This window comes from Alosa alosa, chromosome 5, assembly GCF_017589495.1.
Source record: "Alosa alosa isolate M-15738 ecotype Scorff River chromosome 5, AALO_Geno_1.1, whole genome shotgun sequence".
Taxonomy (NCBI): domain Eukaryota; kingdom Metazoa; phylum Chordata; class Actinopteri; order Clupeiformes; family Clupeidae; genus Alosa; species Alosa alosa.
In genome coordinates this window covers 24,299,339-24,316,405 of record NC_063193.1, presented here as the reverse complement: position 1 = coordinate 24,316,405, position 17,067 = coordinate 24,299,339, and the positions used below count along the sequence as shown (strand labels likewise).

At 44.9% G+C, this 17,067-nt stretch overlaps 2 protein-coding genes across 3 annotated transcripts in view; both read left to right on the top strand.

Moving 5' to 3' along the window:
• Positions 1-1,826, top strand: part of LOC125294782 (leucine-rich repeat-containing protein 43-like) — an 84,574-nt gene extending 82,748 nt beyond the window's left edge. For both annotated transcript variants that reach the window (XR_007193561.1, XR_007193560.1), the window contains one exon: positions 1,526-1,826. The gene's annotated coding sequence lies outside the window, so the exon portion shown is untranslated. The remainder of the gene's footprint in view (positions 1-1,525) is intronic.
• LOC125295262 (N-acetyllactosaminide beta-1,3-N-acetylglucosaminyltransferase 4-like) lies at positions 1,706-3,773 on the top strand (the record flags this gene model as incomplete). Its single annotated transcript, XM_048244526.1, has 1 exon — positions 1,706-3,773. A coding segment is annotated over one exon (969 nt), but the record flags the coding sequence as incomplete, so codon positions are not given.
• Positions 3,774-17,067: the final 13,294 nt, after the last annotated feature.

Genomic DNA, 17,067 nt, shown 5'->3' with positions numbered 1-17,067 from the left:
TTTAACGTCTTTAATAGTAGACATCGCACATGGATGGATAATGAGGGTCCGTGTAAGGCTTTGCAGTGCTATGTTCTATTTGCAGAATTTACATGAAGAAATATAAAAATAGGCTTAAAAATCCGTTATCCATTCTTTAGGACGGCATAGTAAATGGGTTATTGTTGCTTATTTTGATTTTCAATTGAGCACAGTTACGGTTTTCTGTTCAGAAGTTAAAAATTAAAATGATGCGTCAATTTTCTAATTTCCCTTTTTTGCCCTTGTGGTTGGACTGAACCACGAGCACCGGGGGGAGAACACCATCTAGCTGGGCCAGGCTAGATGGTGGAAGAGAGCGCCGCCTGAAGTTGTTTGTGATTTTGACATTACTTTAGAGATTGATAACTAAAACATTTTGAGAGAAGGCACGTTAAACATAACTTAACCCCAAGCACTGTTTGACATGGCATTTTTGCTTATTTAACGCTTTACGCTAGACTATGTTTCATTAGGCTAAACGAAGACACAACAGTGAGCCTAATTTATCAGTTTATCCATTTATTAATTTCAACAGCAAATAGCCTACATTGGCCTGTAGGCTAGGGCTCAAGTCCATTGGTAATGCTCATATAGGTCTTCAAAGCCTCCCAGAACATAGGCTAGAACATGTAGGCCTACTCATAAGTGTCAGGACGCAGCAATGTCTCCCTCTGCATAAGGTTCTGATCTCGAGCTGACATTATCAATCGCTTGGCACCTTGATGCAAGCTGAACTGTGTTTGATAGCCCTCTATCTCTACATCCGCTGATTAAATGTGATTACCAACACCGCGCGCCAATATGTATCCCCCCCCCCCCCCGATTGAAAATTGGATTATTGAACACATTTTTTATTTGGATCAGATGCAGCAAATAGAACAAAGCACTGCAAAGCATTACACGGACCACTTTTGTTTTCAATCCAGTTTGTTTTTTTCTTTATCTTGTGTGACTAATGACAAATGTAGAAAATAGCAGCAATTATCTATTTGCTGACCAGTTAAAAAAAAAATGAAAATGGGATTATTGAACACATTTTTATTTGGATCAGATGGATGGAGCAAATAGAACAAAGCACTGCAAAGCGTTACACGGACCAATGAGCGTTGTTTAAGATTAAATTACAATGCCAGACACCTTTACTGACACCCGCACTCTTATCTGGTCGCTGACGGATGTGCAGTAATTTCTGTCTAGGTTTCCTCTGCTCTGCACAGTAGCTTGAATGTTATTACTCTTTCGGTAAATTAGGATAAATGCACATGCTAAATGAATACATGTATCCTCTATTTCTATTTCTATTCTTAATACACATCTTCGGGGCAAACTACACACATGATTTTAAATACAATTTCAGATTAGGTGATTAGGCTGTTCCCTTCAGTTGAAGACCAATCCCTATCATGTTGTGATGACCACTTGGTAATAATTGGTAAAATCTTACATTTTATTGTCATTACCCTTCATTTGCTTGACCTGCTTCCCCATCTGCTGTGCTTCTCAGAATGAAGATGAATATAAGAACATTTAAGTACCGCTACTGTTGCCCCTTGTTCTGCACTGTGGCTTGCCTCTTCTGCTTTGTCATCCTCAAGAAGGACCACCACCGGGTCGTCACACCGGACTCTCCAGCTTCCCCCTTTCAAAGCCTCCCCTTTGTGTTGTCAAGCAGACCTCCCATTGACAATCCCTCACTTACAGTGGTCCCAGGCCCCTTCCAGGAGAACTTTCGTGCTCAGTCAATGACAGTACGGTAATCATTCCTTCACACCTTCCCCAGTTACACCAGGAATTCCTACGCTACAGACATTGCCGGGCATTTCCAGCCCTACTGAGCCCTTCTCCTTGCGAGGATGACCTCTATCTCCTCTTGGCCATCAAGTCCACAGCTACACAAGTAGAGCGTCGTGCTGCACTGCGGGACACCTGGGGTCACGCCGGTCGCATCCAGGGTCGACGGGTGAAGCTTGTCTTCTTGATGGGCCGCTCACATGACAAGGTGGAGAGCTACAAGCTGCAGCCACTGCTGGAGTGGGAGAGCCGTCGCTACGCGGACATCATGCAGTGGGATTTTGCGGACTCCTTCTTCAACCTGACCCTGAAGGAGGTCCGATTCCTCAGCTGGTTCTCGGGCTCATGCAGCAGCGCACAGTTTGTGTTCAAGGGCGACGATGACGTGTTTGTGCACACAGAGAACCTGCTTGAGTTCCTGAAAGCCTACAAACCTGAGAATCACCTGTTCACTGGAGATGTCCTCCCTCGCTCCTTCCCCATCCGACATAGTTATTCAAAGTACTTTATCCCTGTTGAAATGTACCCCAATGATAAGCCCTATCCGCCCTACGTGGGTGGCGGTGGGTACCTGATGTCAAGGCGGACGGTGCTGGGTCTGAATGTAGCAGCCCAGAATATAGAGCTGTTTCCCATTGATGACGTGTTTGTTGGCATGTGTTTGCAGCAAATGGACATTGTTCCCACACACCACAGGGGTATTCTGACATTTGGCTTCCAAAACGGCCTAAACCACTTTGACCCCTGTTTTTTTCGTGACATCCTGCTGGTGCACAAGCTGAACCCTACTCAAATGTGGGTCATGTGGGCCCTCATGCTGGACAGCAACCTGCCCTGTGGAAGGAGCAGGAAAACACTGTGAGGCAGGCCCACCACCCCCTGCCCTATACGGCCAGCATCAACTGTAATCTGTGAATATGTTTGCAGATTTTTCCACAGCGTTGACAAAAACGATTTCCTTCAAATTGTTTTTGTTTTTGTCACCTATAGACTCATCATATGTAATCTGCCTATTCTATAGCCCAGTATATTTATTTCTATTTTTCTTACATTTCTTATAGCCCAGTATATGTATTTCTATTTTTCTTATATTTCCTATTAGACTTAATATCTAATGTTACAGGTCTAAGTGACCCCAAACTTTTGACCGTGTGTGTGCGTGTGTGTGCGTGCGTGGTGGAGGTGCATGGTGGAGTTGCCGAATGTAGAAAGAGAATCTGATACGTTTTGGGTAAAAGATACCGGGAGAACTTGTTGAACCTGTTGGGTAAAACAGGGTGAACTTGTAAAATCATCAGGATCTGAAGTAGATTATGGACCCTTTCAACAATAAAAACAAAAACAATGCTTGAACGTTCTATTTGGGCCCCAATCTACTTCCTCTGCATTAAGATAACATATGGAATGTTAAAAAGGAAGTCTTGTGGGGCCAACTATGATGCTGATAATGGAACTCTCTTGAAAGGGTCCATAGGCTGTTCATTCATGTACTCTAAAAACAGATTGGTTAAACCTAGGCCTAAAAACTACTAATATTATTGGTTAAGCCAATATTTTTTTTTTTAACAAAGGGCAGTTCCAGCATCATGGAATCATATGGTAGGCTAAACAAAACCCCCTAGCATGGACTTAGAATCAGTGAATTCATTTCCATAACTTTGAATGTAACCTCTGTCCTCTGAATACTGACAAATCCTTAAATTTCATCATTTACTACATCCTAAGAATACATGGTATTTCATCAGTGTCATGGACGTGACATGAAATAGACACACTTTTATGAGGGATTACAGGTTTTCTACAAAAACTGTTTTTCAAACTATGCGTCATTTTTGTATGCATTAGGGAAAATGTTGGCGTTGCTTCTGAATGGTTGCACATTTATGATGTAAAAAGAGTAATTTTCCATCAAATTCAATCAGATCAGTTACAAAAAATAAAATATAGACATTTTAACAACAGTTCTATGTGTGTGCAGAACTTTTTTTCCCCATGGTAAGGATGGAATTGCACACCGGAGAGCTACCATTTAAAAGTAATTTTTATTGGTAAAGTTTCAAGCCCCTTAAAGGCATGCCCTCGTGGGTGGCGGTGGGTACCCTGATGCCAAAATGGACGGTGCTGGGTCTGAATGTAGCAGCCCATAATATAGAGCTGTTTTCCCATTGATGACGTGTTTGTTGGGATGTGTTTGTAGCAAATGGACATTGTTCCCACACACCACAGTGGTATTCTGACATTTGGCTTCAAAAATGGCCAAAAGCACTTTGACCCCTGTCTCATTGTCCCATTGTACTGAATTTTGGATGCAGTTCCACCAGAGTTCCACTGGGGGCGATCGCCATGAGTGCAGAATGAATGGGAGTCAATGGAGCTAGACGGCTAAAATTGTCTCTTTCACCTGATTGTCGTTGACAAATCTCAGATTTGATTGTAGTTTGTATAACTTCAACATGGGTTATAGGTCAAAAGTTGAATGAAGGCAGTACTTATGTCTTTTTGACGTCATTGACACATTTGAAAGGCTTTTAAGAACAATTAAGTTACTTTAAAAAATAATACTCAACCAAGTGTATTTTCTTTGCCTCCCCTTTCGAATACAATACTCAAATTACTTGAAAAAAAAATTATATCCCGAGAAAAGTGGATTTTGAGGGGTACAGCTCCATAGACCTCCATGCATTCTGCAGACGTGGACGAGCGCCCTCATGTGGAACCACAGAAGGAACTGCAACCAGTTCAGAAACCGGAAGTTTTCCGAGAGTGGCAGTTCTCCCCTTATTAGGGGTTTGCACCAGAGCCCGTCTACTTTCTATTCCATCATTTACAATCTATTAATCTATCTAAATGTTATGGACGTGACATGAAATAGACACACTTTTATGAGGGATTACAGGTTTTCTACAAAAACTGTTTTTGAAACTATGCGTCATTTTTGTATGCATTAGGGAAAATGTTGGTGTTGCTTCTGAATGGTTGCACATTTATGATGTAAAAAGAGTAATTTTCCATCAAATTCAATCAGATCAGTTACAAAAAATAAAATATAGACATTTTAACAACAGTTCTATGTGTGTGCAGAACTTTTTTTCCCCATGGTAAGGATGGAATTGCACACCGGAGAGCTACCATTTAAGTAATTTTTTATTGGTAAAGTTTCAAGCCCTTAAGGCCGCCCTACGTGGGTGGCGGTGGGTACCTGATGCCAAGGCGGACGGTGCTGGGTCTGAATGTAGCAGCCCAGAATATAGAGCTGTTTCCCATTGATGACGTGTTTGTTGGCATGTGTTTGTAGCAAATGGACATTGTTCCCACACACCACAGTGGTATTCTGACATTTGGCTTCAAAAATGGCCAAAAGCACTTTGACCCCTGTCTCATTGTCCCATTGTACTGAATTTTGGATGCAGTTCCACCAGAGTTCCACTGGGGGCGATCGCCATGAGTGCAGAATGAATGGGAGTCAATGGAGCTAGACGGCTAAAATTGTCTCTTTCACCTGATTGTCGTTGACAAATCTCAGATTTGATTGTAGTTTGTATAACTTCAACATGGGTTATAGGTCAAAAGTTGAATGAACGAGTACTTATGTCTTTTTGACGTCATTGACACATTTGAAAGGCTTTTAAGAACAATTAAGTTACTTTAAAAAATAATACTCAACCAAGTGTATTTTCTTTGCCTCCCCTTTCGAATACAATACTCAAATTACTTGAAAAAATTATATCCCGAGAAAAGTGGATTTTTGGGGGTACAGCTCCATAGACCTCCATGCATTCTGCAGACGTGGACAAGCGCCCTCATGTGGAACCACAGAAGGAACTGCAACCAGTTCAGAAACCGGAAGTTTTCCGAGAGTGGCAGTTCTCCCCTTATTAGGGGTTTGCACCAGAGCCCGTCTACTTTCTATTCCATCATTTACAATCTATTTCATCAGTGTTATGGACGTGACATGAAATAGACACACTTTTATGAGGGATTACAGGTTTTCTACAAAAACTGTTTTTGAAACTATGCGTCATTTTTGTATGCATTAGGGAAAATGTTGGCGTTGCTTCTGAATGGTTGCACATTTATGATGTAAAAAGAGTAATTTTCCATCAAATTCAATCAGATCAGTTACAAACAATAAAATCCCCATGGTAAGGATGGAATTGCACACCGGAGAGCTACCATTTAAGTAATTTTTTATTGGTAACCTTTCAAGCCCTTAAGGCCGCCCTACGTGGGTGGCGGTGGGTACCTGATGTCAAGGCAGACGGTGCTGGGTCTGATGTGCAAGACAAGACAGGGTATATATTCATAATGTGACAGGCAGCATGTATTTATCATTATGTTACAACCTCTGAACAACTACTATTGATGTTAGAAGAACAAAACAATACATCTTCAAATGTTCATTGCTTATTACATGTGTTATAAAAACAACATCCTTGTCTGCTTTCTGTGTTTTTGCATGCACCTGTCAACAGGGGTGTAAAGACATATTTGTTCACCATGCACTTAGGCTGTTCTGAGTAATTGTTTGTATGTTATAGTATTTGTTGATTTGCATTTATTCCCATTGATATTGCATTCACATTATTGTTTATTATTGGTATTCTCCTTATTAATGTAGTGTCACCAACATATAAAATAATATCAACTGACATTGTTATTCATAGCCATATTTATTCTGCTCTTATAAGGTAATACAGTGCACATATTTGTTTTTCATTTTATACTACTCCTAAACCACCTACTGAAAATCAACTGTATAGTGTTTCACTGCACCATATTTCTTGACCTGTCTCACCACCTGCCTATAGGCTACTTACACCACCTTACTTACAACACTTTGAAGAACCAAAACAAAGCTCAGCACACTTGTTCTGTGCATTAGCAAAGGTTGGAGGGTTAATTTATGAACCATGACTTCTAGCTGAAACATCACTTCTAGTAGGCTACATGTGGCGTGTAGGCTAGAAATCTTTTTATTGTCCACTACTGGGGAAATTCGCCGGCAACACTATTTTAATGTGTGGCTGTTACAGTGTACCTACCTAATTAGGTACAGTGGTACAACCCTGTGTAACAACATGTACTATCAGGTACTGTACTATCATTGTACTTGCATTATGTATTTGTGGGTGCCTACATAGGCTATAGTTATTTACATTGTAATACTGAGTCTTTTTTACAAAACGTTGCCAATTTGCCTATATTTTCATCAGAGGCAAAGAGCTGACCTGAGACCTGCTGGATGGGGTAAATCTGGTCATGAAAGATTTAATATACAAATCATTCTTAGCTCCAGTCAAGGCCTCATTGTCTTCAGTGTACATGTAACAGCTGTGCTTCTACAACCTTGTTACTCTTTGATACAGTGGAATAAACCTATTAAGTGTACCAGTTAATTACTTACTGTACATGTACATATGACATGTATGTTGTGTATTCGATGTCTTGGAACAGGTCTACTAATTCACATGTACTGTGTGGTGTAACAGCAGACACGTTTCAACACATCAATTACAGGATGCATGACATCATTGACAGGATGTATATAATATGTACATGTAAGTACATATTACTTAAGTAAGTTTTTCTCAGTCTGACCTATTGGTACAACCTAAAACACGGCAATAATTAACCATTTTCCTTGACGATGTTAGGGATTTACTTCAGTGCCTAATGCTTTCTAATGAGGCGAGTATCTCCAATATGGCGATGTCCAGATCTGATGACACGCCGTGCAAACCCCTAATTAGACATTCTCTGCCCATATTGATGCCCTGCTTCCCTAATGGTACAATAACAACATTATTGTATAAAACAAGTTTTATTATTTCACAATACTCCAAGATATCAGAATGTCCAATAAAGCATGCCTTAATGATCTGTTTTGGCAACAGAGGTAGCTGGGCATTGTAATGCAGCACAAGTAAATTTGTCAAACTAGGCTAACATGTTTGTGTAGGCAAGCATGCATGACCAAACCTCAAAACTCATTGGACATGAATATTTAAACGGAGGTTGTGCGCCTAGAGAGCATTCATGAAGCGTGACTCAAATGGAACTGAAAATGTTGGTAAAGAAGCTAGAAGACTACAGCAATTTTAACACGTTTTTGAATGTTGATATGGGTTATTGTTAGCCTGGCGAGCCAGACTCACATTAAAATGTAGGGTCTGGGCACTCACCGTTCGCAGTGCTCAGTCCGAGGGGCGGGATAATCAGTTGTCTTTCAAATTCCCTCTACGCATAATGGGGCCTTAATGGGATATTTGTTTTCAAGTAGCAGGGAATTCAAGCCAAACCGTTGCAACTCTGACATCAATCATTATGTTAAGCCCACCAAACGACTCTATACACGATTTCAATGCCCTGATTTAGTTTCGATTTCTGGAGCTCACAAGCCAACGGAGAGTTGCTAGACTAGCCCTGGCAGCTGCCGCTAGGGGCGCGTTTAGATTTCTAGGCTAGTTTAAGTGATGAATCTGCAAAGTATTGTGTCAATTAGGCCAAACGATTTATTTTATATATGAAAAAGAAAGAACAGTCTGAAAGTAGCACAGGGAATTGCATTTTGACTGAATGGCAATGGTACATACAAGGATACAAGGAAGTTTATTGTCACATGCATATAGTTACTGGAAGTAAGAAATGCAGTGAAATTATGTCTGGTGTCAGCCTATTTATGCATTAATGGGGGGAGTGCAGTAGAAGAGGGGTTTAGTAGATTAAGTGGCAAGGGCTGCATAAGAAAGGTGGGGGAGGATTGGGATTGGGGGCACCAACAAGGAGCACCCAAGAGCAACAGGGGCAAGAAAAACTCCCTACCAAGGAAGAAACCTTGGGCAGATCCACGGCTCAAGGGGCTAACTTAACTGCCAGGGTCTTGGTGTGTGTGTTGGGGGATGACAGGGGAGATGGGATAGTGTGCTGTGTATGTGGGGGAGAGGGCAGGTGTGCAATATGTGTGTTGGAGAAGCTTCCTCATGAGACAATGTGCTGTGTATTGGGGGGGGCAGTGTGCTGTAAGTATGTTGGGGATGCGTGTTGGAGAAGCTTCCTGATGAAATAATGTGCTGTGTAGGTAGGGGGGGGGGCAGTGTACTGCAAGTATGGTGAAGGGACTTACTATTGCAAGCAGAGTACTGTATGTATGATGTATGTGAGTGATGACAGTGAAGATGTGTGTGTGGTGGGGAAGGGGTGGAGCAGTGACTGTGTGTGTGTGTGTGTGTAGTGTGTGTGTGGGTAGGTGGGGGCAGTGTGCTGTAAGTATGTAGAGGATGTGTGTTGGAGAAGATCCTGAAGACAATGTGCTGTGTATGTAGGGAGGGGGGGCAGTGTGCAGCAAGTATGTAGAGGAGGCTTACTGTAGCTAGCAGTGTGCTGTATTTATGTGAGGTGATGACAGTGATTATGTAAGTGTGTGTGTTGGGGATGGGGGTGGGGATGGGGGGGGCAAAAAGGCTAGGCAATCAAAGACATGGGTAGATAGATGGAGGAGATATCAAAAATAATAAATAAAAAGTTCTATGGAGACGTGCAAAAGTTGGAGAAAATAAATTAAAGGTCGGTAGCATAGGGAGAGAGATGTAAAAGTGCTAAAAGTCATGAGTGCTGAGGAGTGAATGAGTGCAAAGTAGTGTGAGTTCAGAGTTCTGGAGTACTGTTGTGATATTCCTCCATGGTGTTTTAGGTTTACTGAAGTCTTTCTAACCTTGGCAGGTGCTATTATACTATATAGAGTCAAGGACCCTGAGAATATTAGAGCTACATTGAGTAAGATGACCTTCCTGCACACATGGTGTCATAGCTACATAGCTAAGGCTTCCATAAAAAGAGTGCTGCTATTCTCATTAATTTATTTGTGGTAATTTGATGGTTTTACTGTAAAATTCACTATGATAGTTCATAGTAACACTGTCAACTTATGGATCTTTTACAGTTCAATTAAGTATTTATTAACAGTTCTACCATGACCGCTTTTGATATGTTCATGATAAGTGATAATGGATGACACTGTGTTCTTTAATCAAAAGTTTGTTTTTCTGTCATGTTGTTAAAATGTAGACGATACAAGTAGCCTAACATGTGAGTAAGTAAACATAAGTATATATATACTCTTTTGATCCCGTGAGGGGAAATTTGGTCTCTGCATTTATCCCAATCAGTGAATTAGTGAAACACACTCAGCACACAGTGAACACACAGTGAGGTGAAGCACACACTAATCCCGGCACAGTGAGCTGCCTGCAACAACAGCGCCGGGGGAGCAGTGAAAGGTTAGGTGCCTTGCTCAAGGGCACTTTAGCTGTGCCTACTGGCCGGGGTTCAAACCGGCAACCCTCCCTGAGGTCTCACTTGAAAAAAATCTGGCCCTCTGTCCAATTTCACCCTTGCATCCCTGTCCTAGGCCCTACGGTTCTCGAGATATTCACAGAAAAATGTGTCCGGCCACCTACAGGCCACTTGGTGTACACACAGTAACAAATTAATTTATTGTATGGCCCTCCATGAACAGAATTCCAAAAAACTTGGTGTGCATTTAGAGGGTGTCATAATGATCCTACACTTCCAATTTCGTGCAGTTTTGACCAAGACAGGTCAGAGATACCTGCGATTACAACATCTCATTTTTGCTTTTTCATTTTTAACTAGGTGGCGCAATTCATGAAATGAGTGGTTATGGGATGGGTTGACATGGCCCTTTAAGACCAACATACAAAAAAGTGGTCCTCCTAGGCCCTACAATTCTCGAGATATTCACAGAAAACTGTGTCTGCCCTACCCTCCTTTCGGGGGGTCCAGTCCGGTGGGGGACGACGGATCAGAACAAAAAATAATGGTTCCATGCCCACCAAGTTTTGTGCACCCCGACTTTGACGTGCAACAGTGCTTATCTCCACGTCAGGTTCCAACCTGACGTACGACCATGTCCATGTGGTAATGCCAGTAATTTGAGGTCTGAATTTTCAAAATTCCAAGACCAACGATCTCATGTCTTTCTTCACTAAATCATATGCATGATCAATATCAGCAGTAGTTTTTAAAGACTGGATGAAATGAAACTGCTAATGAGAACTTTTTACTTTCTTAAGTAGACTAGAACATGGGCCTATAGCTTACTTATTCCTGGTTTGACATGAAACTGCTAATGAGAACTAGTCTACTTAAGAAAGTAAAAAGAACATGGGCCTATAGCTTACTTATTCCTAAAAAAACAAAACGAAGGCCTACCATAGAGTGATTGAAAAATTCTTACAGCTGATCTAGTATTTTGTGTTCCAATCAGGCTAATATTGTTTTGTGTTTGTGATGGGGCCTAAGCTAACTGGCTAATTTGTTGTGTGTTTGTGATGGGCTGTGCCTAGGTTGATGGTTGGTTGGCCAGGGTTTCTATGGCGATGGTTCAGTCCACATCAACGGGACGGACCAACCTAGCCAACCTTGACCATGCGTCAAGAGTATTTTGGGTACTGGATATTTCAATGTGGTAATATGGTGGCAGCATGGAGGGGAGTGTCTCCAGGACGGTGGTTTCACTGTTAAGCCTTCATGAGGTGTCGTGGGCCTAACTTAACGAAACATCGGTGAATGAGGGTGCCCACTTGATAACCCCAATGACATGCCGCATACTATACTGCTGTTGGATGGGCCATTTGTATTGTGCTTGTGACCATTTGTTTGGCGGATTTGTGGGTGGTGTGCTTTTTAAAGTTAAACTTGTGCAGGGGCTTCTGAATGTGTTTTTACCTTGGATTTTGGCACAAAGGATTTTAACATCTAATCCTGTGTATTAATGTAAAGACCGTAAAATGTTCAATAGTGCTCGTTTAGGAGAGGTAAATGACATTAGCGCTCATGATGCTCCGCAACAGAAAGGTCATATTTGAATGTAGACTATACATGGCCAGCTGTTTTTATATCATCTATACACTAGGCCTACCAAGGGACAGTTGTTGTCCTCTGAACGCAGGGCCTCGCATCTTCATGTTTAAAGTTGCACAAGGAGTTACAGAGCGCACCTGTTTGCTTTATGACTGGTGGCAGTGCCCATCATATGACAATTAATATGTGATTTGAATAATGTAGGCTAAAATATAAAGATAGATAAAGGTAGGCCTAAAGCAAATTATAAAGGACAATAGGCAAATAAAATGTTTAAGTAGCCTCCTGATTTTGGCAGAAATAATGTTACAACATGGGAACAAATTCATGACTAGGTGCAGCAGAGCAATGGCCATGACTTAACAGACATGACATGCATGCTGCTGATTGGGGGTAATTGACTCATTTAATGAAAGGGGTGTGTTCAAATTAATAGCAGTGTGGAGTTCAATTAAGGGAGGTCATTCAGTTTGTGAAGAAATGGGTGTCAATAATGGCAGCAGATGTTGTACCTGCTGGTTTTAACCCTTGCTCAGTGAGAGTAAAATGGGTCGTTCTAGACATTACGATGAAGGAGAAAGAACTTGGATCAAAAAGTTGATTGAAGAGGGGAAAACATACAAATAAGTGCAGAAAATAATTGGCTGCACAGCTAAAGTGATCTCCAATGCATTGAAATGGCAAAGAAAACCCGTAAGACGTGGTAGAAAAAGGAATACTACCATCCACATAGATCATAGAATAACAAGAATGGCAAAGAAGCATCCAATGGACAGATGAGAGCAAGATTCTTCTTATTGGGTCTAAAGGCCACAGACAGTTTGTGAGACAACCCCCAAACACTGAATACATGCCACAGTACACTGTGAAGACAGTACAACATGGAGGTGGAAGCATAATGGTTTGGGGATGTTTCTCATACTTTGGAGTGGGCCATTTATCGCATAACAGGGACCATGGACCCATTTCAGTACCTCAAAATACTGGAAGAGGTCATGTTGCCTTAGGGCTAGTCCACACATACGAAACCGATCTTTTTTTCCTTTTTCTTCCCTGAAACCGCATCATGAATATTTGCGTCCAAACGGATCCATCCATTTGTGCATGACTACTGTGACAGTCCAACTTGAACTAATCATTGCAAGGCTATTTCGAACTTGGCCTAAAGTGCCTTAAAACATCAGACTCAGTAACTGGAACAGTCTGGATGAGCTGGTACTCGCAACGCATAGTCAACAGCAGTAATATTAAAAATCTGCAACATAGTCCTCAAGGTAGCCCGGTTTGGTGCGGGCACGGACTGGTCGTGCTGCGGGGTTATCTGGGCCTCCAGAGTCCGGATCAGGATCTCGGCTGACCTCCAGGTCTGTTGCGGTAGGTGGGGCCACTTTGCGGAGACGGTGTGCATGCCACCGCGTTCCGAAAGGCTGAAAGGAAGGTAGGGGCCCAGTTGCTCAGTCACCTGGTAAGGCTGACCAAAATGACAGGAGCTTATGGCCCGTGTGGGCGCCGGACCCTGACCCAGTCCAGAATGGTGAAATTTGGGTGTTTGACCCTGTGGGACCGGTCAAAGCGTTGTTTAGTTGCCTGCTGTCGTGCTGAGACCCGGTCGCGTAGCTGGCCAGCTGGTTCCCGCTGGGCCTCCTGTGATGACAGGTGAGCAGGAACACGCAGGCGATCCAGGGGCAGTGGTAGCTCACGCCTAACATCAGGAGTGCTGGGTGAGCTGTCCGTTTGTGGTATGTTGATTAAGCTCTGTAGTGCAGCAGGGTCCGCAGAAGTGCTGCTGAGAACTGAAATCCCTCTGCTAAGTGAGCTCTAATACCGTTCTTCAGCGTCTGATTCATGCGTTCCACACCCCCATTAAGCCTGAGGGTTATAGAAAGCTGCATGCGTAAGTGTCTGATTCCCAGCTCACCCAGAAAAGTTGTGAACTCCGCAGAGATGAATTATGCCCATTGTCTGTGGTGACTGTCTTGGGCATGCCCCAACGAGCAAAAAGCACCTCCAGAAAGTCAATGACCGCCTGTGTGGTGACCGACCCGGTAGAGACTGCCTCCGGCCACTTGGAGTACAGGTCATAGGCTACGATGAGGAACCGTTGGTGATGTGGGATGCCGCGGAGCTCACCGCAAATGTCCATTTGGATGTGCTCCCAAGGCCCAGCTGGCCACTGCAGTGGCTGAAGGGGAGGAGCTGGTGGGGGGCCAGTATTTCCACTCACCAAGCAGGCTGTGCAGTCTCTCCCCATAGCCTCAACATCACCATCTATGCCTGGCCACCAGACCACTTCTCGGCAGCGCTGCTTCACCTTGACAATGCCGAGGTGGCCTTCGTGAGCCATGGACAGGATGCATGCCCGTAAGGCGGAGGGTACAACTGTGCGATGGCCCCTTGCAACGCAGTGGTCGTTCAGCAAAAAAAGTTCATCTTTAAAGCGGCGGAATGGCGCCAGACTCTCTGGTAGGCTGGAGGCTGGAGGCCACCCAGAGTGGATGAAAGTGTGGAGTTAGGGAGAGCACTGGGTTCTGTTCAGAGGCCTGTTGGAGCTCCTGGGTGACACTGTGTGGCCTCCAGAGGGGAGTGGAGGAGCTGGATGAGGTCCAGGTCGCTGTTGTCTGGATTCGGGTCCACAGCTAAAGGTGGCGTGGAGCGTGAAAGTAAGTCCGCCACCACATTCTCTCAACCCGGTGTGAACTGTAGCGTGAAATTGTACTGGTGAAGTCTCTCATTACCATCGGTGGATCGCAGAGGCCTGTGCCCAGAACCAGGCGCCGCCAGCAAGGCTGTAAGTGCTTGGTGGTCCGTCCGTAATGTGAATGAACGGCCATAATGCATACACATATGCCACCGCTCACAAGCCCAGACACAGGCCAGGGCCTCTCTCTCCCCTACGGAATACTTCTGTTCTGCAGAACTGAGGGCTCGGGAGGCGAACGCAACAGGTCGCTCCGTGCCGCTGTGGAACTGAGACAGCACAGCCCCCACTGCGTAGTTGGAGGCATCACAGGTGAGAAACGTTGGGCTGGACGGGTCGAAGTGTGCGAGTACTGGTGGTGCGGTGAGCTGGGCCTTCAGCTGTATGACCGCATCGTTGCAGGCAGGGGTCCAAACCCATTGGGCATCTTTTTTGAGGAGCTGCCGTAGAGTGGCGGTGGTGGAGGAGTACTGGGGAAGAAAGCACAAGTAGTAGGCTGTCATGCCAAGGAAAGAGGCAATTTGGGCCGGGCTGGAGGGCATGGGCAGCCGTTGAATGGCCTCCACATTAGAATGAAGTGGGCTGAGGCCTTCTGAGCTCAGACGAAACCCCACAAACTCCACTTCAGACGCAGAAAAAATACATTTCTCCCCATTTAGCGTGAGAGTATGGGAGGCCAGTGTGTCGAGCACCCGTGTGAGTCGCTGGTCATGGATGACTGGTGTTGGTCCATGTACTACTATGTCGTCCAGAAATATCACCACCCCTGGGATACCAGCGAAGATGGTGGACATTATTTTCTGGGAACAGCTAGGGGCGGAGCATAGGCCAAAAGGGACCCTCGTGTAACGGAAGTCGCCTGCGTGTGTGACTAAAGCGTTGAGGTTACGACTGTCCGGGTGCAGAGGTACCTGCAGGTAGCCTTGGCGGAGGTCCAGCTTTGAAAACATTGTGGAGCCGTAAAACTGAGAAGTCAGTTCCTCTGCTGTGGGCAGCGGGTACTTGTCGGGTACAATGGCCTTGTTCACCGCCCTCAGGTCCACACACACACACACACACACGCAAACCCCCGGACTTCTTCTTCGCAATGACCAGGTTAGAGATCCAGGGCGAGGCGTTGACTTGCTCGATGGTGCCTATGTCCAACAGCTTTGTCAGCTCTGCTGTGATGTCATCTCGTAGTGCCAGGGGAATGCGGCGGAGAGGCTGTATGACCGGGTGTATGTCCACGTGGAGTAGAGGCTGATGGGTGAAAGCCGAGATACAGCCAAGGCCTGAAAAGAGTGCTGGCCATCGCTGTTCCCATGGTGTGCTGACCTGGAGAATCTTAGCCCCACAGCTGTCCATGAACGTGAAGCCAAAGCTGGTGATGAGGTCCAAGCCCATGAGGTTAGCTCCATGCCGCGCCACCTGAAAGGTGAAGGAAGCCATGGATTTGTTGCCGTGTCGCACTGAACAGCTGAGGGAGCCCACTAAGTCGATCTGTGCATTGCCATATCCATGGAGAACAGCCGAAGGTGTCTGCAGCATGACGTGGGGCAGGAAGCGCTTGACTGTGGTCCAGTTGAGAAGAGATATAGCCGCTCCGGTATCCAGCAGCAACGGTACACAGACCCCATCTAATTCCACCGTGCACGTCTTGAAGGACACACGGGCAGAGCTGACTGAGTGTATTGGTGTTGGGGCTGACCGTGGGCCGACCCCAGCCGGTGCAGAACGACAGACTTTGGCAAAGTGGTTGTCTTTCCCACAGCGCTGGCATGCTTGTCCTCTGGCAGGGCATGTTGGGGCTCTGCTCATGTGTGAAGAGGAGCCACAGTTGCCACAGCTGCGACATGACTGGCTAGATGTGCGGGCTGTGTAGTTTATCCCCTGTCTGTGTCTGATGATGCAGGGCTAGGTGAGCGCTCAGGATCTACATGCTGAGTTAAGGCGGGCTGAGGAGGTGCGCGGGAAGCTAGCTGTGATGTCAGCTCGGTAGCTTTTTCTATTTGCAAGGCTATTTCCAGCTTTTTAAGAGTCAGATCATCCGGTGACAATGATGAGCTTCTCGCGAATTTTGGGGTGGGTTGCATGCTCTGCAAGCTGGTCCCTTATCATTTCTTCCTCCATATCACCGAACTTGCAGAAAACAGCTAAACTGCGGAGGTCGGCTACATAATGCTGAACTGACTCACCCACTTTTTGCTTGCGCTGCCGGAAGACAATTCGGCGGAGAATGACAGTCTGTGGAGCAGCAAAGTGTGCTTCGAGTAGTTTAGTAGCCTCCTTATACTTTTTCCCTTGTCCCAGGGTTCTAAAAATGCGCTGTCCCTCGGTACCGAGACAATGCACGAGAAGTGCTCTCCGTCGCGGGTCACTAGCCTCCTCCAGTCCGAGAGCTGCGAGATAAGTTTCAAACGACTCCAGCCAACGGATCCACGGTACCGGAGGCTCACCCGGTAATGCCAGGAAAGGTGTAGGTGGTGGGAGTGCAAATCCCATCCTCGTCGCCAATGTAGTGTGTGTGCAAAACACTAAAAGAATTGGGAGAGCCGCGGCATGTTCAGCTGTTTACTTTCACTAGTATCAACGAACAGGAAACGAGACCGGAAACCAGCAGCGGTCATATCAAAATAAAGGCACCATATAAAACACTGACATCTCATAAAACCATGTCGTGGAGACATAACAGT